This window comes from Rattus norvegicus, chromosome 8, assembly GCF_021556685.1.
Source record: "Rattus norvegicus strain SHRSP/BbbUtx chromosome 8, alternate assembly SHRSP_T2T, whole genome shotgun sequence".
NCBI lineage: Eukaryota > Metazoa > Chordata > Mammalia > Rodentia > Muridae > Rattus > Rattus norvegicus.
The window spans coordinates 58,719,573-58,741,108 of NC_141541.1; the positions used below are offsets into that span (position 1 = coordinate 58,719,573).

General features: G+C 44.7%; 1 protein-coding gene across 3 annotated transcripts in view; it reads right to left on the reverse strand.

Moving 5' to 3' along the window:
- The window catches only part of Dixdc1 (DIX domain containing 1), a 73,342-nt gene continuing 51,806 nt past the window's right edge, over positions 1 to 21,536 (reverse strand). For all 3 annotated transcript variants that reach the window (XM_087562743.1, NM_001395147.2, XM_087562744.1), the window contains 10 exon segments: positions 20,157 to 20,261; positions 19,694 to 19,747; positions 19,202 to 19,294; positions 19,053 to 19,124; positions 18,171 to 18,260; positions 17,690 to 17,857; positions 17,170 to 17,236; positions 6,535 to 6,640; positions 4,770 to 4,878; positions 1 to 3,558 (listed from right to left, as the gene is read on the reverse strand). In XM_087562743.1, the coding sequence (XP_087418869.1) occupies positions 3,481 to 3,558; positions 4,770 to 4,878; positions 6,535 to 6,640; positions 17,170 to 17,236; positions 17,690 to 17,857; positions 18,171 to 18,260; positions 19,053 to 19,124; positions 19,202 to 19,294; positions 19,694 to 19,747; positions 20,157 to 20,261 (942 nt within the window). In that variant the 3' untranslated portion in view covers positions 1 to 3,480.

Consider the following 21,536-nt stretch of genomic DNA (forward strand, 5'->3'; position numbering starts at 1 on the left):
TTTAGTTTGCAAACTCCCTTTTATTCAGAGTGCGTGTGTTTGGTTTTGACTTGTTCACAACTCTGGTACATATAGGCAGTTAAAACACGTTATTACTTTGATAATCGGAAACCTCTGGTATAACAGTCTATGAAAGCACAGTAAAACAGAATACGTGGTAAGAATCTCTGAAAGCCATGGTTACAAACATCCATGTTTCTAAGAAAATAGAACTTTACACATAGGTATTTTAAGCAAGCTATACCTCTTAAGTTTGACAAGTAAGAGTGTGTAATGATGATACTTATGAGTAAGATGAGAATTTTGATTATAACTGGTATGTTGTTCAGTAACTGATATTCTTAAGTTGGATGTAGAACATAAAGATCTTTTCATAACTTAGTTATCCCAGTCAAAAGAGCTGAAAACTCAGTCCAAAAGGAGCACTGGAGTTGCCAAATGTATCTAACGCATCCTTCTATTTAACCCGGGCACAGATCTCATTATAGGCCAGATCGGCACTAACCAGTACTCCTGCCTCAGCCTCCCAAATGTTGGAATTACAGGCATGTATCTATGACCAGGCAGAAGCTTCAGGTACAAACTGTAAAGTGTTCCCAATGATTGAGGGAATTGAGCAAGAAGATGATACTCTTCAGTTTTTAAATAACTAAATTAGCATTTGAGGTAATTTTTAAGATTTATTTTTACTTATGTGTATATAGGTGTATGTAGGAACATTTCTACAGATGAGTACATTTGTTTTGGTTTTGTTTTCTGTTGTTTTTCAAAGCAGAGTCTCACTATGTAGTTCTGGCTGTCATGGAACTTACTGAGTAGACCAGGCTAGCCTTAAACTCAAAGAGACCTCCCTGCCTCTGCATCCCCAGTGCTGGGATTAAAGGGTTGAAACCACTTTTCCCAAGGAAAGAGGATGTCAGCAATGGCAAAATGGACTAGCCCATACCAGTATCACCAGGAAGCAATAGTTTTAAGCCACAAGTTCTCCAAGAGCAGTGGTCTCAACCTACCTAATGCTGTGACCCTTTAGAACAGTTCATGTTGTGATCCCCACCATAAAACTAATTTTGTTACTGTTATAAATCATAATGTAAATATCTGTGTTTTCCAGTGTCTTAGGCAGCCCCTGGGAGTTGTTTGATCCCCAGAGGGGTCACAACCTACAGGTAGAGAACTGCTGTCCTTGAGTTTAGCCAAATAAGATATTATTTAAAAGTGAATGAATTTATGCTTGCCCCTGCTCTGAAGATTCCAGAATTATGGACCGGAATGAGGATGTCTGACCCACTATGTACAGGAATTAATGAAATACATCCTCCGGGAGAGATGCTTGGCCATTTTACTTATGGTACATGAGGCTAATGAACTCCATTCGACCTCTGCTCTGTGTGTAGGCATTGAGGCCAGGCAGGTCCTTTCCCAAAAATGAAAAAAAAAAAAAAAAAGACGATGTAGAGGGCTTGAAGTTTTTTCTCTGATTTAATTTTGGCTGAAAAGTTAATTTCACATAATGTTAAGACTGCTGAAAGGAAACGGACAAGGAAAACCTTATTTAAGAGCAGACATTCAAGGTAAGTTGTATCTGGACTACAGTATTGAAGTTTAGCCTGATCACTTTCATGCTGTCAGATAGTAAAACACTAAAGTTCATGCAACAGAGAAATTGGTGATACACGGACTTTTTAATCCCTCCAATTGACTTGGAAAAAAACGGAAATAACATTTTTCTTCTGTTGGCTTTCACAATGAGTTGTTCTTGCTTATGGCTGACTTTCCTGAACTTTCCTAGTTACAGCTGATGAAAAATTGTTCTTCAAAAGAAGACCAGGGTAGTGTGCATGGAAGACATCAGGTCTTTTTGATCTCATGTCTTTTAGAAGAGCAATCAACTAGAAAAAATAAAATAAAAAAGATCTCCACCACTAAAAGCAGGGAGAATTGGACAGAACAAACTGCCATTAGTATACTCGTAACAAAATAAAGCTTGTTCTGAAACCACAGGAGGCAGTAGGAAGAGAAGGTAGAAAAGCTACTGGGTGTTGTAGAAAATGGATAGAGTACAGGGAACGTGAGATTACACAGAAGTCATTCAAGTTAGAAAAATAGACATGGTTCTCAGACAAAAGCAAACAAGTACAAAACAATTCTCAAACATGGACTATTTTTAAAAGACATGTCTATAAAAAACAATAAGACGTTATCTCAGCGTTCCAAAGAATATGCTGTTCAAATGGCTGAAAATGGGAGACAGAGACAGGCAGGCCCCAGACTGAGCCCTCTGTCCCACTCTTCTGTTTGGCAGTGTACAGTGTGGTTGCAGACTGCTTGAGGGACTGTATAAACAGATAACCATGGCTGACTGGCAGATGGTGCTAGGTGAGTGAATGAGAAAACCCAAGTTAGTGAGGAACCTCTGGAAGTTGAACTCTTTAGCTTCATACACGGCAATGTTGCAATAAGAAATGACTTCACCTTGAATCAACCCTGCCATTCACAACTCACTCACGCTCTGTGCCCAAGGGTTCCACTGGGCATGGCCCTCAGGGAGCAGCCCAAGCTAAATGTGTAATAGAAAGTAACTCCAGCCGCGAAGGGAGAGGCAGACCAGTAAGTCGTGCTCAGTACTCAACTCACAAACACAAATTAAAGGTCTGTCTCCTTGCAAAGGCGATGCCATGAGTTCGTGTCAAGGGATGTGGGTAACAGCACCTTTCTGTATCCTGGATTCTTAAGGAGCCTCTCGCTTCTCTCATCCTTTTCAAACACAAGGTTTATCTGTTTGGAGAAAAATAAAATGGCTCTAAAGTTAAAGAGTCCCCAGAGAAAACCAACAGCATGTGAAAAATGCCCACAGTGGGCTAAGGACAAGCTGCAGAGCCAGTTAAAAACAGGAGGCAGCCCAAGGTCTGAGTTATGGTTTTGGCGTAGTATAGCACAATATGGGCGGCCCTCTCCCCACCCAGTCAACAAGTCAGTATCGTTCACATCCAGGCCAGTTATGCATTTAGGCTCTCATCTTTGGTACCACCTCACAAGTCACTCCTGGTTTGCAGTGTCTGCAAAGAAGCAGCAAAGTTGGTACCTCTGCCTTGTCTGTAAGCACAAATGCTGGGCTCTGATTGCTGCAACCATCAAGGCCAACCGACGGACTGATGCTTCCACTCCAGGTTCCGATCATAGCAGCCATGCCCCTACGAGAGAGGGGTCATCCTTCCCTGGTGGTTAAGGCCTTCGGTTTGATGTCCTCAGAGTAGAAGAAAACACTGTTCCCACCGACAAGGAGCTCCAGATGGACCCATATTCCTATGTTTTGGACAGAGATTTGAAGTACCAGATATGCCAGGCACACAAACAGGACTGGCCCGTGACCATCATACTTGAAGAAGCTTCTTTTTGGCAGCACGAGTTAGAAACTTCTCAGTGTCCTCTGGTGTTAGTCCTCTTTCCTGAGAGAAGCAGCCAGGGAGTGTCCAGGTCCAGTTAATTCTCTCTATGATCTTCTACCCAGGCTACGATTTTCCCTTCCCATCCAGGGATGGCATCATCATCATGGAAAACCTAGTTTAAAAAAAAAAAGCCATAATGGAAAAATGCAGCCCAAAATGCGGTATCTGCCTATAATTGGAGAGCCCTACTGGCTGAGGCAGGAGAGGAGCTATGAATTCCAGACCAGGTTGTGTCACAGTGTGATTGATACCCAATCTCAACAAGACAGAAACTACGATACTGGTAAAAGAGGCCTAAGGGCTCTAAGGTGGCCCAGTGGGTAAAGGCACTGTCACATGACCTAAATTCAATGCCAGGACCCACATGGTGGAAAGAGAATCACCTCCTGACTCCACAGCTCATGCATAACACAGACATGGGGGTGGGGGTGGGGTGTAGGGCTAGCACAAGAGAAGTATGTTGTAGTCAAAAAAGCTGAAAGGAGTTGGAGATGGAAGAGTGCTCTGACCTCAAACATGAAGATGCTAATACGAAGTGCGCCTTGCTGGGCTTTGGGCTGGCTTTGGTCCAGCATTCCCTCACTGCTCCCTTTCCTCTTGCAAGGGAAATGTGTATCATGTGCCACTGTTTGTCGGAGGAATGTGATCTGCTTTTTGATTCTGATTTTACAGGGGGTCATAGTTAAGAGATCGCCTTGAATCCCCAAAGAGACTTTTAACTTTGGACTTTAATTTTAAAGTGTTGAGACCCTGATAGACTGTGGACTTTTGAAGTTGAACTGAATGCATTTTTGCATTATGATATGGTTACAAGCCTCTGGAGGCCAGGGAGTTGAATGATTTGAGTAAGAATGCTCCCCTTAAACTCCATACCTTGGAATGCTTAGACATCAGTGAGCGGGACTACTTGGGAAAGATTAGGAAGTGTGGCCTTGTTGGAGTGGGTGTGGTCTTGTTGGAGGAAGTTTGCCATTGTGGGTGGGCTTTGTGGTTTCTAGGGCCCAAGCCAGGTTCAGTGTTTCTCTCCCAGCTGCCTGCAAATCCAGAGCAGTTTTTCTCCAGGTCTACCAATCAACAGAACTCTCAGCTCCTCCTGCACCATGTCTGTCAACACACTGTCATGCTTCCCTCCATGATGATAATGGACTGAACCTGAAACTGTAAGCCAGGCTTACAGTTAAATGCTCTCTTTTATAAGAGTTGCTTCAGTCATGGTGTCTCTTCACAACAATAAACCACTGACTAAGATGGGAACTCAGGTACTTCTGGGAGCTAATTCAGGAGTGACCAGTAATACTCCCAACTTGCTCCTGGTTTCTGTACCTCCTCTTTGACAGTGCCAAACTCGGGATCCAGTGCTTTGAAGTGGTACCGGTGACTCCCTTCTCGATCAATAGCTGCTTTAAAGTCCTTCAGTGTCACCTCCCCCAGCCTGTAATACAGAAGAGTGTACCAAGAGTCTGTTAATCGTAGGCTGGGAAGGTAGTGTGTTAGCTTTAAATCCAGGCCCCGACCAAAAGTCAACAGGCAGAAACAGCATGGCTTCAATCCTAGGTCATAGCCCCTGATAACCCAGGTATCACTAAATAGAGTTTGGGCAACCACTGAACACTAGGAATGAGCGTGGCATTACCCATCAGGCGACCCAAGAACTCAGACGCATTGCTTTTGCTGTTATATAACCTGAAAATAAGGTATTCAAAATACAACTCATTAAATAACAATATTAAGTTTTCTCAGTTTCTCGCCTGACAAAATGGCCCAGTTTTCTTAGGCTGATAAAATTAAATTCATCAGGCATTTTTTGTTTTGTTAATTTTGGACAGGTCTCTCTCACTCTATAACCCAAGGCTGCCTTGACTTTGCTAGCAGCGTAGGTGACTTCAAATTCACAATCACGTTTCCACCCCCAGCTGATCAGGTTACATGTAAGTGCCACCCAGCTCAACACCAGCATTCCCTCCATGTTTAGAAAATACGGAAATGCCCTGTGAAGGCTCACGCCTTTAATCCCAACCCTTGGAGGCAGCAGCAAGCAGGTCTCTGAGTTCAAAACCATCCTGGTCTACAGTTTCAGGACAGCCAGGACTACACAGAGAAACCCTGTTGTGGAAAACAACACCCACCCACCCCCCAAAAAAATACAAAACGAAATTTTAAAACCCTCACTTCTATCTAGTCCAAATAAGTAGACTCAAAGAGAGGAGAAACCTAAGAACCTCTCTTGGTAGTTCTTCAGGGTTTATTTCATTTATAAACCTAGAGGCTTAAGCAGTTCGAGGCAAGCACCCTATCACTGAGCTGCACTGGGAGGAACTGTACTGAACTGAACTTCTGGGACGTTTTCCACGTAAATTCTTACAGGTATGACTTGCGGCATCACATAGAGGTAAACACCCATGAATAGTGCCCACGAGGACAGGCTAGAGGTCATGGCTACCAGAAGGAGCTATTTTGAATACTTAAAAAAAGCAAATTTTTCCAAATGTGTGTTATCAGAACAAGAAGCACAGTTATTTTTCCTGTGGTGCAGGCCTTTAATCTCAACACTTGGGAGGCAGGGGCAGGTGGATCTCTGGGAGTTCAAGACCAGACGGGTAAGTGCAGGCCACCCAGAGCTATACAGTGAGACCCTGTCTCAAAAAAAAAAAAAAAAAACAAAAAACAAAAAACAAACTAAACTCAAAACAACATAGAGTTGTTATTCCTGTGCCTAGCAATACCTCCTGCTTATCCATTACAACGCCATTGGCTGCTGGGTGTGGCTTTATCCTCAGCACTCAGGAGGCAAGGCAGGAGGACCTCTACTAGCTGGAGGGAGGCCAACCTGGTCTGCATAGAGAGTTCAAGACCAGCCAAGGCTACTAGCCCCCTGCCCCCGTGCCCAAATAACAACAGTCCAAGCAAGCAAACAAAAACCTGCCAAGCCAGGAGCAGAATCTTGAAGTCCTGGGCTCTGGCTTCCTCACCAGCTGCTTCTCAAACACCCCCAGCTGCTCATCGGGCTGTTGCTGAGGGCCCTGTTGCTGAGGGCCCTGCTTCTGTTCTGTTTGTTTTTTACAGTGAAATAATGACATGGGTGTCTCACCTCTTTGGTATATTGACCATGAAGGGCGTGAGTGAGCGGTCCGTGAAGTAGAGCACTTTAGTGCAGGTGTTGCTGACGGCCGGGGAGCTCTGGGAGTGAGGCAACGCTGCAAACACAGAGTTAGGACATTCGATTCCAGCCACTGTTCACCCTCCGTTTACTCAAAATGTCTCCCGAGGCTGAAGCTGCCGAGGTCACACAGCTCCTCCATCAGCACTGCCAAAGCACCACGTCCCCAGAGCATGGCTCAGGATCGGCACGAGGACAAGAGGTGCCTTGGGCATGAGCACAGTCGTGGGGCCCCATTTCTCATTCAGTCCAGGGATTTCTGTCAGAGGAATGCCACCCACTCTACAGCACTGTTGCTAAAGGTCAAGAGGTCAAAGAGTGTTGCCTGCCTGGATTTCAGGGGACTCAGTAGACATCCAGCAGGACCTGTAAACTGCCTACATTCAGATTTTAGAGTAAGAATATTTACATGATTTGTAAAAAGAAAAAACAATTGAGGGACAAAACAGAGAAAACGACTATCAAAGTTCTGATCCCAAGGGCCTGTACATCAGCCTACAGAGGTGTGGTCCTGTGCTGTGCTTTGAGTTTGTTTTGAGACAGGGTCTCCCTATGCAGCCGTCTGACTTAGAACTCGATTCAAAACACCTAAATGACCTTGAACTCAGAGATCTATTTGCCTAACTCTGCCTCCTGAGTGCTGGGATGAAAAGCATAGGCCACCACACCTAGCCTTACAAGTATTTTAGTGTGGGCGTGTGTGGAGATCCGAAGACAGATTTTTGGAGTCAGTTCTCTCCTTCCACCTCATTGGGTCAAGGACTAACTTAGCCAGTCAGGCCCGGCAGAGAGTGCCTAAAGGACTCTACTGGATGATATAGATGGTTCTGGTAACATCCATCCAGTCACCAAACAGGAGCTCTACTAGTAACGGATATGGCGAGAACAATCAGACCAAACATCTAACCATGCTTTCTGGCACTCTGAACATTGTCAACCTCACCTTCTAAACCACACCTTACAGTCAACGGCTGTCAGAGAAGAAGGAAGAGAAAGAGGAGGAAAGAAGAAGAGGGGGAGAAAGAGGAGGAAGGAGGGAGAGAATTCTAGGAAAAATATGAATACCAAACCCCAAATACCTTCATAGGAAAGGAATTTTGGACTTTGATATTTTTATTATTACCTTGACAAATAGACTCTTTTGTTATTAAGCTTCTCTATGAATATGAAAATATATGCGATTTTATAAATGCCTTAAAATCTGATAAAGCATCAGGAAATATGCCTTTAAAATAAGAGTTGGGAAACTGATGAGATGGCTGCCTCAGTCTCTGGCAAGAGAACTGGGTCACCATAACCCACATGGTCCTGTTCCAAGGGTTCTGATGCCCTCTTCTGGCCTCCAGAGTCACTGCATGTATGGTGTCTACAAATGCATAAAAAGAAAAGTAAATCTTAAAAATAAAAGGTAGAGTTGGACACAGTGATGCACACCTTGAATCCCAGCACTTGGGAGGCAGAAAGAGGCAGATCTCTGTGAGTTCAAGCCAGCCAGGGCTACATAGTGAGACCTTGTCTCAAACAACCACAACAAGCACTAGAGGCCTAAAGACCCATTAAAGAAGAATAAAACTGAGTCTTACACCAGGCCTCACACTGTACAGAAAAATGACTCTAAATGAACCACAAGCCTAAACTTAAAACCTAAATACTGCTGGGCTTGGTAACATATTCCTTTAATCCCAGTACTGGGCAGGCAGAGGCAGGTACATTTCTGTGAGTTTGAAGGCCTGTTCTATACAGCAAGTTCTGGGCCAGTCAGGGCTACACAGGGAGTCCCTTAATGTCATTCCCACTTTAGGCATGTTAGACTCCTTTCTTCAGTATCATGGTGAGTACTCAGAGGGGCTGGCCCTGTGAGGGATCAGCCGTGTACTATAATCCTTCTAGAATCTTCCTTAAATGGATAGATTCCTAGCATATTCCACTCCCAAAGGAGGATAAGGCTCTAGGATCCAACACCTAAATTTTGACTTTATATCTCATTTAGATCGGCTCTACAAACACGTCCCCTCGAAAATCTGCCTAAGGGGTGTCCTCTCTTCTTCTGGTTGCTGTTGGATCTCCACTATATTCCAGCTGCCTCTGGTGGGAGTGGCTGACAGTAGGGGGGCTTGATCATGTCTGCAGGGACAGGTTTGTGGGTAAGAGCACTTACTGCTCTTGCAGAAGGCCTGCATTTAGTTCCCAGCACCCATGTGGCAACTAATAGCTGCCTGTAAGTCCAATTCCAGGGATTCCAATCCCTCTTCTGATCTCCATGGGCAATAGGCACACATGTGTAGGCAAAACACCTATACAAATTAAGAAGCAAAAGCCATGACTAACTGTTACGTGTTTGTTTTTCTCTCTCTCTCACAGACAGGGTCTCACGCAGCCCACGATGGCCTCCAACTTCCTGTGTGGCCAAGGATGACCTTGAACTTCTGATTCTCCTGCCTTTACTTCCCCAGTCCTGGGATTACAGGCATGCAGCACCACAACTAGTTCATGCAATGCCAGGGATCAAATCCATGGCCTCGTGCACACTGGCAAGCTTTCTACCAAGTGAGCCACATCGTTAGCCCAATTTTTTGTTTTACTCCAGAATTGTGTTTTCTAACCAAACTAGGGCTCTCTTAATTACTATTATGCTGGCCACAAACTAGCTATGTATCCCAGGCTGGCTTCAAACTCATCATTCTCCTGCCTCAGCTTCCATAGTGGCACTGCACATATGTGAATGGCAACAGGTTTAGCTATTCAAAAAGAATTTCTATCCTACTGTTCTCCTTTGGTGACTCCAACTGCTCACATCTTGATCTGATGTCATTTGATTCGCTCTGCTCAGGCCCGGCTTCTTTCCTGTCCCTTGTTTTTTCTCTCCTAATGTTTACATTTTGCTAATTTCTATCACCACATTTTTAAGTTTGTGGATTCCTCGGTGGCTGTGTTGAGACTACTGAGGCCTATGTTGGAAACCATCTTCATATTTATCTGCTCTTTTTTGCTTGTTTTGTTTTTAAAGATTTCTTTATTTTATGTATGTGACTATACTGTAGCTGTCAAGACACACCAGAAGAGGGCATCAGATCCCATTACAGATGGTTGTGAGCCGCCATGTGGTTGCTGGGAATTGAACTCAGGAACTCTGGAAGAGCAGTCGGTGCTCTTAACCACTGAGCCATCTCTCCAGTCCCAAACTTTTGTTTTTAACCTTTTTATTTTATTTTTTATAATTTCTGACTCATTACTAAAATCTCTCATTGGTACATTTTTATCACAACAATGAACACATTAATCTGTTATTTATTTATAATTCCTGGTCTCAACATACCTGCCACACTTGGGTTTGGCTCTGTTGACTAACCTGGTTCTGGCAGTGGCTTTTTCTTTGTTTTTGGGATGTCTCTTAATTAAATATTTTTTGTTTGGGGGAGGGCAATGGGACAGTGTGCACAAACATGTTGAGGTCCATAGGACAATCTGAAGAAGTTAGCTCTTTCCTACCACGTAAGCTGTCCTGGAACTTGCTCCGTAGACCAGGCGGCCCTGAGCTTAGAGATCAGTCTGTCTCTGTCTCCTGAGTTCTGGGACTAAAGGTGTGTGCCATCACGCCCAGCTGGCCCTCATAATTCTTTGTATCAGCCATCAAGTGTTAAGGCCGTAGATGATCCCAGTACTCAAGAGGCTGGGGCAGGAAGATCGTCGAGCTTGACCACAGTAGCATGACTCTGTCTCAGAGAGGGCAGGGGGAGAACACGTCTCTGGCTGTGGTATACAGTGTCCTCTGCCAACACAGGAGTGGCAACGAAGTAGCTGAGGTTAGGCCTTTGGTTGCTGCTTCTCAAAAGCTAGGGTTAAAGGCCCAGGCCACCACTTCCCTGCTTTCCAATTCCTTTTAGGCAAAGACATGTTGTTTGTGTAACAGCTGTTCTAATTTTTTCTTTAGCTGCATATGCTTTTGATGCCATATCTAGGAATTCATTAATGAGTCCTAAAGTATATTTCTCCTTTTCTGGAAGTTATATAGGTTTTTTTAAAAACATATATGGGGTAACTTGTAAGGATCCCATGTTATAGGACAGTCACTTGACCTAACTCGAATGACTATACATATATGGGTTTATAAACGAACTCTTAATTTTATCCCACAAGCTTACTGTGTTACTTTAAATCTGAAATAAGGGGCAAGAGCGAAACCTCAGCATATGCCAGTCCAGTTTCCAGCACCCAGGCGGTGCACAACCCTGTGTAACTCCAGTTTCAGGGGTTCTGAAGCCCCACTCTGACCTCTGCAGACACCTGCACAACATATGTAGTATGCATAGACACACACACACACACACACACACACACACACACACACACTCACACATTTCAAAGGCACTGAAATAATTGTTTCACCTCGTGAAACAATAGGAAAGGATTTGGCCGGAGCACAGCCAGAGCGGGATGGAGGCACGGCCTCACATACACTGTGTGCCCCCGGATTTTGTAGTGATTTTCAGGGGAATTCTCACTCAATGCTCAGATCTTTCAAGATTAACTCCCTTAGACAATAAAGAAACTTAGACTCAACACCATTAATTAATGTTCTTGTCTGTGGCCATACACTGTGGAGTGGCTACCCCAAGACTGCACTTCAGTTGTCTCTGTCTGATTTTATATTCTCTATTTTCCTGTTCTGTTAGCTTACATTCAGTTTGAGGAACTCCAAGTGCCTTTGACCTTACAAAGAGGACCATCTCATTGGCATCCAAATCCATATCCTGGAAGCTCAGGAAAGGCTGGGATGAGAATAAACTAAAAGTAATCCACACACAGGAATGCCTGAAGTCACGTGGAAGGATCCTGAAGGAGACTGAGACAGCTTAGGCATGTGGAGGGGAGGGGATGACTCGGAATTAGCATTCCAGAATGTGAGGAAAACTGTGGACTCTAGCTCAGCAGACTGCAATGAAAAGTGGCACCAGGTCCACCTCGTGCCAGGCCACATCCGCACAATCTAATACTGCAGGCTACAGGGCGCTCAATGTGCAGCTGTAGTGAAGGATGCTCAGTACACCGTCACCAGGACAGGCTGCTCAGCCTGAAACCAATGGTGGAGAACGTTTCTCAGACTACTCAGGAACGTTAGATGCATTTGAAAAGACAATGGAAGGCAAGGCTTGAGACGCAATACTTAACTAGACAGTAAGAATGTTACCTGCAGCCCAACAGTGAGGATAACAGAATAACTGGGTAGAAGTAAGGATGAGCTAGATGAGGTGATCCATGGAAGGAGGAAGACAAAGACAGGGCCAGAGAGATGTTAGGAGGAAAGACTTCTTGCTGCAAGGCTCAGTGTGGTTCCCGGAACTGACAGGGTAGAAGGAGAGAACTGACCCTTGCAAGGTGTCCTAAAGCTTCTACCTACGCACTGTGGCACATGGGCATGCAAACACACACAATAATAATAAGTGTTAAAGTGTAAAAGAAAGAAAAGAAGAGGGTACATATAGACCTGTTAGTCTGATAAATGGGGGCTGGAGAGATGGCTCAGTGGTTAAGAGCACTGACTGCTCTTCCAGAGGTCCTGAGTTCAAATCCCAGCAACCACATGGTGGCTCACAACCATCTGTAATGGGATTCAATGCCCTCTTCTGGTGTGTCTGAGGACAGTGTACTCACATACATAAAATAATAAATAAATAAGTCTTTTTAAAAAAAAAAGGCAGTCTGATGTAGGAGATTAAAAGACATCCATAGTTAAGGGGCTTCCACAGTTGCACAGGTTCTTAGACTTGATAAGGGGAGGGACACGCTGGCCTGTTTGTGAGGATGGGTGTCACTGGGAGTGTTGGTGGTTGGTCTGGTGCTGCTACATATTCAAATGTTAAATCCTGCTCCCCAGACCTGGTTGCCCCCAGACCTGGTTGCTCCCAGAATTCCCAGTACACCAGTCTTTGTTGTATAAACTTTGCTTCCAAATGTAAAGCTAAATAAAAGCGGCTACAGCCAATTACTGGGGAGAATAGAGGTAGTCGAGTTTTCAATTACCAGGCTGGGTGTCACAAGTAGGGACCATGAGGACAGAGAAAAGAAGGAGGAGAGGGAGAAAGAACAAGGAGAAAGAAGGAGGGAGGAGGAGGCTACCATGAGGCTGGGTGGACCAGGAGCACGTGGCCAGGAGAAACAGACCCTGAGGAGCGGCTGATGGAGCAGAAATTACCCAGACGAGACTCAAACAGCAAGTGCTAGAGGAGTGCAGCTGGGGCATTAACAGTCTAGAATATAGAAAATAGTTAGGGGTAATTCACCAAGTAACTGTGCTAAAGCCGGTTTAAAACATTCACAGGGCTCTGCCTTGATTATTGGGGGCTGGCTGGGTCATATTAATAACTAATAGAACTTATTAAAACCCATTCACATGAAAGTTCTGGATTAACATTCAGATCTCTAAGCAACTATAAACTTAGCCTAATCCTTTAAATGATACTATATGTATGCATGAAATAATTAGTCTAAAAGGGAAGGAGTTATTATTTGAAAAAGAATTTCTAAGAACGTTTAAGTTTACATTGGCAGTTTATATTAACCTTGAATAACCACCAAAGAGGATAACAATCAAATTAGAATTCTAAAGAAGCATGGTAGGGCATGTCTTTAATCCCAGCATTCAGGAGGCAGATTCAGAAAGATCACTTTGAGTTTGAGGACAGCCTGGTCTACATAGGCCTACAAACACCCCAGTACTCCTAGCACATAGGAGACAGAAGTGGGATCAGGAGTTCAGGGTCATCCCAGCTCCATAGTTTGAAGTTAGCCTGGTTTACAATGAGACTCTGTTTCTAAAAACAAAACAGTTAAATAAAAACCAGACTACAGAATAAAACCCTTAAAATATTTGCACAAGTATGAGATGTAAAAATTCTTGTAGAGTAAATTGTGTTCTCAAATTTCTGACTGCAGCATTTCTCTAAGTGAGAATCTGAGGCTGCTGGGAGAGAAACCAATTATTTTAGTTACAAAAATTAGCTGAGGAATCTTTTTTTTTCCTAAGAGTTCTTTGAAATACATTGAATTCTCTTGCTTGTTCAGTTGGTTTGATTTTCTTTCATTTTGTTTTGGAATTTTGTTGTTGTTGAGACAGTCTCACTATGACTGGCCTCAAATTTGTAGTCTTTCTGCTTTAAGCTCCCAAGTGCTAGGATGACAGCATGAACTGCTGTGCCCAGCTTTTATATGGTTTTGGAAAAGCTGCTCTTCTAGAGGACCTGGGTTCAATTCCCAACACCCACAAGGTGGCTCACAAATGTAACCCCAGTTCCAGGGGCGCTGAAACCGGAAGCCCTCTCCCAGCTTCCCCTGGCACCGGTCGCCAAGTGGTACACAGTCGTACATGCAGGCAAAACAATTCATACACATAAAAGACAAATAAAAACATAATAAAATTGTGTATACACCAAAAAGGGGGAAAGGAAAACTAAATTATACACACAAAGATAATGGCTCTAGTCAGCTATTTGATCTTCATTTAAATTGTTTGGATTCTTTAAAATTGGGCCTGGGTAAAAGAAAAAATGTGAGAAAATTCAAACTTTACTGAACCAAGATTCAAAATGTCTACTGCTGTGAGACTGGCAGGGCGGAGGGAGCAGCATTCCAACCAGGTGAACCAACCTGAGGAAAGTGGGTGCACAGGAACTGATCCAAACGCACCTCCTAACCATGCCACTGGGCGGTGCAAAGATTTAGCAGGCCTTAAATGAATGGCCTGGACACTCAGACATTTTAAAGAAAATCCACGAAGAATTTGAACTCTGAGCCCCTAGGAAAAACAGACACTTTTCACGTGTTCCATAGGAGACTGGCATGGCCTAGATATATGTTTGTTGCTTTATGGTTTATTCAGTATGAATGTTTTGAACTTGCATAGTCTCCAGATAGTTTAGCCCACATCAGCAGAATCCTCCAAATGGCTGATGGTGGTGACGTCATGAGTGTTCATAATCCTAGAGCTAATGTGACTCTAGTTTGCTTAAGGAAAAAATCATAAAAGTGAAAGAAACACTGCCTAAAAAAGGAGTCTACCCAGAAGCTAGAAATATGGAAATTACAAAATGTCTGATTGGCACAAGAGCAGACACAGTGATCACTGGAATCGAATCGAAGATCTAGGTGTAAAGTCACACTCCTACAAACATCTGATTTTTGATAAAGAAGCCAGAAATACACACTAGAAAAAAAGACAGCATCTTCAGCAAATAGTGCCGGTCAAACTTGTGTGTTTGCATGTAAAAGAATCAAAATGGGTCCATGTTTATCACCCTGCACAAAACTCAAGTCCAAGTGATCAAAGATCTCAGCATAAGGCCAAGATACACTGAACCAGATAGAAGAGGAAGGGGGGGTTGTTGTGGATTGGTTCTAACGCTATTTGTATAGTCGGACTCCCAAAACTACATGAGAACCAGCACATCTGCCTGTAAGAAGCTGCGGGTCCCTGTCCCCAGTTGGCTTGATTGGTGAAATAAAGTGGCAGTGGCTGCAGCCAATGGCTGGGCAGGTAGATGGCTGGGCAGCCAATGGCTGAGTAGGTAGACAGATGAGGGGCTTTCGATTTCCCAGGCAAGGGAGCAGGAGAGGAGGAGTTTTTAGAATTACCATGACAGGGAAAGTAAGTAAGTAAGTAAGTAAGTAAGTAAGTAAGTAAGTAAGTGTGTGTGTGTGTCTTTGTGTGTGTGTGTGTGTGTGTGTGTGTGTGTCTGTGTGTGTGTGTGTGTGTGTGTGTGTGTGTGTGTCTGTGTGTGTATGTGTGTGTGTCTTTCATTCTCGAATCCAGAGCATTTTGCCAAGTAGTATCTATCGAGAAGCACCTGCCACCGGCAGGGAGTTGAGAGTGGATTAATAATTTATGGCTTCAGGGGATAGCTTTGAATGCACTGGCACAGGGGGACAACTTTCTAAACAGAACATCAATAGTGCAGACACTAAGATCAACAATTAAGAAATGTGACTTCGTGAAACTGAAAGGCTTCTTCATGGCAAAGACATGGCAGCTACAGAATAGGAAAAGATCTTCACCAGCCCTACACCCAGCAGAGGGCTGATACCCAAAATACATAAATACAGAATAGGAAAAGATCTTCACCAGCCCTACATCCAGCAGAGGGCTGATACCCAAAATCCATAAAGAACCCAAAACTAAATATCAAGAAAACATACAACCCAATTAAAGGCGGGGTACAGATCTAAACAAGAATTCTCAAAAAAGGAGGGGGGGACCTCAAATGGCTGAGAAACACCTAAAGAAACAGTTAACATCTCGACCCATCAGGGAAATGCAAATCAAAACTACTTTTTTTTTTGGTTCTTTTTTTTTTCCGGAGCTGGGGACTGAACCCAGGGCCTTGCGCTTCCTAGGCAAGCGCTCTACCACTGAGCTAAATCCCCAGCCCCCAAAACTACTTTTTGAGATTTCATCTTACATCCATCAGAATGGTTCAGCTCAGCTACACAAGTGGTGTTGAGGATGTGGAGAGTGGGAAACACGCACCCCCTGACGTGGGAGTGTGCAAACTTGAACAGACTCTGTTGCAGTCAGTGTGGCAGTTCCTCAGGAAGATGGGAATCCATCTGCCTCTGGGTCCAAAGGACATGTCACCGTCCCACAGGGACACCTGCTCAACTGTGCTCATTGTTCTCTACTCCTCACAGTCAGAACCTGGAACCAGCCTAGATCCCCTCAACAGAAGAATGGCATACATTTACATAATGGAATATTACTCAGCCTTTAAAAAGAATACCATCAAATGTGTAAGTAAATGGAGGGAAGTAGGAGAAATCATCCTGAGCGAGGTATCCCCGGCCCAGAAGACAGATATGCTGCGTGTTTGCTTACTGTGTATGTTGGCTGCTAAGCCAGTATGTAGTAGCACAGAGTTAGGTACAGACTAAGGGACTTGAGGGGATGGATAGCTCTCCGTAGGAAAAGGAAACAGAATGGATAGTTATGGATGGATGCGGGGGAAGGATTAGTGAGGGGAGGAGGACAAGGGAAGGAGTATGAGGAGAGAGGAAAACCTAAGGGTCATTTGGGGAGTAGCATGGAAACCTCAGGAAAACTTGCTAAAATATACGTATACGTATATGAAGGTAATTTAAATGAATTTCCAAATAATGGGGGATATGGAGCCACAAACTGGACATCTCTTGTCAACAAACAAAGCTTCCAATACCAAGATTGGGTTACATCTAACTGAGTTGTTGGCCAAAGGGTCCCACGGGAATCCCAAAACCACGCAGGCTGTTGCCACGCCTCTAGGTCGCTCTACACAAACTGACAGCAAGGCCCTATTGCTGAAGACGACGACACCTACACTGAATGTGACGAAGTCAAGATGAGGTCTACATGGGGCCTTTACCCCTGTGTGCTAGTGTCTGTGTGTGGTACAGAAAGGTAATCTGCACCTTACCAGAGGAGAAACAAAAAGCCGCCACCAACAACAACACCCTTACCTCCCCAAAACAAGAAAAGAGAAAGAGAGAGAACCAACTTTCACACAGGAAGGACGTCGAATATCCCAGACATCCTTCACTTACTGGAATTGGGGGGCCAGGAGGCTCGATATTCACTGCTTGCTTGATTTCTGGGTGACCGCCCCCGAACCTGCAAAGCCACAGTGATATCAAGAGTTATTTATGATCGATGGAAGTATTTACCCACAATATTTAAAACACGAAACGAAGCATAAATTATATCCTCTTCTAGAACGTAGGAAATGTGGCATATTTATCTTGGGAGCATGCACAGCTATTAAAGGTTCGCTGGTCTTAAGTGCAAGTCCCAACTATTTTCTCACCCAGAGTTAGCTCCCCTTGGAGGTGGGGAGGCGAAAGCAGCACGGCTCTCGGGACTCAGGTACCACACTTCCTCACGCAGCTGAGCATAAATTACTACACATTCCTTCCCTGGACTATCACACTACATCCAACCATCGGCGCCACTGAGACGGAAGCCCAGCCGGAGCACCGAGTGGGGTCTTGTACTGCGCCATATGAAAGCAGACTCCTGAGACCAGGCTGCCTCAGGGGCTTGCCCAAGCAAGGCATGCAGTATTACCTTCCTTTCCTGTTTCTTCTGTGTCTCTATGACATGCAGACGCTCTATGAGGCTAGAGATTCCCTGCTCCAGGCTGTCAATGGTGTGATGCTGAGGGTCATGACCACTGAAGCTGTTTCGCAGGCTACGTAGAGCATCTCGGACGAGCTGGAGGTCACTGCTCTGTGGCTGAAAGGAAAGTGCAGGTGGAACAGTACAATGTCATATTTCTATCCCCATCCCCAGCCACTGAGCTAAAGAGGATTAAAGGGAAAATTCCTAGGATAGAAGCCTGAGTTCTATGGAGGAAAATCTGCCTCAAGTACCTACTATTCACCCACTAGGTAATGCTTAATTTTTAAAAATTTGGGTACTAAATGCCTCACACGTGAAAACGCCCTTGCACATGTAATCAAAGGCCTGAGATATTTAAAGCTTAGCAGCTAGCGATGCCTGGGGCATTGCTCTCGCTTCAGCTGGTTCTCTAGTCCTAGGAACCTACCCCTCTGTGGGTGGCAGTAGTGGCGGCTCTCCCTGCCACCGGAAGGACAAAGCCATTGCGCTGAGAGCTGTGACTGTTGTAATTTGTCACCTAGAGCATCAAGAAGAAACAAAGGTTGTTAACAGGAGAATTCCAAACCAAGGCACCTCTTCCTTTAGCTTCCTCACTTTCTGGTGTAGCATATAATTACATAACGGTTTCCTACTTACATCAAAAGTGTTGTGTGGGGGCTGAGGACAGGGCTCAGTGAGGAAAAGTGCAGCAAACCTGAAAACTGGAGTCTGATCCTGAGAACCCACATGCAAAGCCAGCTGAAATGTGCACGTGTAAACCACACCCTCCACAGTGACATGGGAGTTAGAGAGTCTCACACACACACACACACACAGAGAGAGAGAGAGAGAGAGAGAGAGAGAGAGAGAGAGAGAGAGAGAGAGAGAGAGATATGAAGATGTGGTCTCCTTTTCCCCACTGCTGTATCAAGGCCGCAGTTGACATTTGGTCATTGTGAATCAGAATGAATGATATGGCAACCTTGGCCTAGAAGCCCCTGGCTACTCTAGCCTTCTTTTCTTTAAGCAACCAAGAATGCAGAGCGAATGCATCTTAAATCCAACTCTGTGTTAAGTGGCTTAGTAAGACTGTAGTCAGTTGCTTACACAGTTCAATACTCAACAGAGAGGGTCACTGTCACTTTCACATTTCATTTCTAAGTGTTAGAAGCTAAGTACCACCCTGACCCTGTGGCCTGGGTGATGGAGAGGGAACCTGAAATGTTGAGCAGACCAGGCAAGGGCTCTACCACTGAGCCACATGCCCAGGGCCCAGAGCCTGCCCACAGTCAGTGCCCACTCTGGGGAGAATCCTAGCGTTCTCGGTTACCTCATCTGTGTCTCCTTTCACGCGGTGAGCCAGAAGGACATCTTTTTGCTCTAGCTCCCGTTCTAGATCCACCTGAAAACAGATCAAATCAGGAAAGTGTTTCCTTCAGGCCAGAGGGCCAGGCAGGCCAGTGGTTGATGCATCCTGACCTGCTGGTAACTGGCGTCTGAGAGTTTCCGAAGAGCATCTTCCAACTTGGCCTGCTGCTGTTGAAGAAGGCGGTCCTTCTGTCCCAGATCTTTCTGCAAAAGAGAACCGCAAAGAATATCAAGGCAAACCCAAGGTTATCAAGGGGTTCACACCCTTTTAATGCAACCTAAAAGAGCCCCTGGGTACACATTTCTTCATTCTGTACCCAGGAGGCTTTCCACACAGTAACAGTCTCACGTGGTGCCAGGATTCTTAGAAAGACAAAGAGGGAGCAAACTGCCTTTGGGAGAGCTGCTATGGGCGGGCCTGCCACTGGCTGTTGCCAGGCTCCTGTGCTGTGCTCCTTTCCAGAGCTTTGCTATCTACGCTGCTTTGGGGCTAATGGAAAGATTTCCTACCCGAGAGCAAAGACCGAGCTGAATACAAAAGTGTTCTTTGCGCACTGGCTAACAGGAGCTACTCACAAAAGTCACCTGGAGGGCATTTCTTACTTTATATTCTCCTAAGAGCCGGTTCCTCTCGTCAAGCTTCCTCTGCAGATCCACCTGCAAGGCAAAAAAGAATTCAGTGGCCTGTAGGTATTATGCACAGATCCTCAGGCAAACCAGCCACTTGGTAACCAGATTTAACAGACAGTTACAGTATACAGCACTCGGAGGGTAGGCCTTGACAAAAACACACGCCAGCCCCACGTGTCTTTAACAAAATAAGCAGACTGTACTAACACAATTAGGCCTTAGTGTTCTCCAAGCTGAGTCAAGGACCATCCAGGGTGCTGTAGACTTAGGTGCTGTGGCCTAAGACCAGAAATGAGTCTTATGGGAATTAAAATAACTACAGACATGGAAAGAAGGCACCCCAGGAACAAACTAAGAGAGATTACAAGGGCAGCTCATGCACCATCCCACTTGACTAATGGGTTCTCTGAGGTCAAAGGTCACACATTTAACTCACATTCTGGTTGTGCAGCTCATCCTTATCCATATTTGCCCTCAGCAGCTCTTGCTTGAGCTGAAGAACGGACGTGTCCTGCTGAGTCAACCTCTGCTGCAAGGCATCCTGGGGAATAAGGACACTATTTGACTCCACCCATCACACAGCTGGATGGTACATGTTACTGACCCCTCCACGGTGTGTGGAGCATTGATTGTACTGGCAAACTGGGAGAAGACAGGAAACAACAAGGGCCTCTCCACAAGGACCTGGGCAAAGATTGTTCCCTCCTCTTCAAGACACCATCATCTATGAGGAGAATCACATGCATGGTCCTACTGTGAGAAACTTGGTTTTCCCTCACCCGCCTACATACATGCCTGGCATCACGGGTGTACTATTCAGACAAGGAGTAGCTTCTGAGACAGACAGGCCTAGCTTTATATTAAATGCCCATGACTTCCTACTTGGAGGCACTGTCCTTGAACGTGTGATCTTCCTCCTAGTTTCCTCGTCTACCTCTTGGGTATATAAATTCTCCACCTGACTCAGAGCCTTTTCCTCCTCTCTCTGTCCAGTCCCCATGTCCTAGAGCAGTGGTTCTCAACCTTCCTAATGCTCTGACACTTTAATAAAGTTCCTCATGTTGCGGTGACAACCAACCATAAAATCACTTTTGTTGCTACTTTATAACCACACTAATGTAAATATCTGATATTTAGGATATCTAATATGCAACCCCTGCAAACCCCAAAGGGGTGATGATCAGGTTGAGGACCACTGCTTTAGGCAGGATAGCCTGGCCTTGAATTCATGATCCTCTTATCTTAGCCTCCAAAATGGTGGGACCACAGGCCCCATAGGAAACCCATTTTAAATTATCCAGCTGACAGGACAGTACATGACAGAGGCAAACTAAGATATGCCCGGCACTGTATCCTGGACATTTCCAAGTGCACCAACAGCATGTGTGTTAGTGAGTGACTTAGAGAAAGAGGAGCTGTTACACTCAGTTATCCTAAATGTGTTCAGGGCAATAGCTTCAATTTCCAAAGATTTTATATTTATCTGTGTGCCTGTGTATTTGTGTGTGTGCATGTGTGTGTGTGTGTGAGAGAGAGAGTGTGTTTGTGTATGTATCCTGTGTGTCTGTGGGTATTTGTATGTCTGTGTGTCTGTGTGGTCTCTGCATGTGTCTGTCTGTCTGTAGAGTCCATGTTCTCTGTAAAAGCAGTATACTTTCTTACCCACTGAGCAATGTCTCTGAGCCAAGAACAATCACTTTCTGAGGTCTTTCAATGTGAAATTATTTGCAATGAATCTTCAAGCCTATCAGAAATTTCTCAAACTTAATCAACCAAAGGGCACATTTCTGTTTTGAAATACTTCAGTAGGTTACTA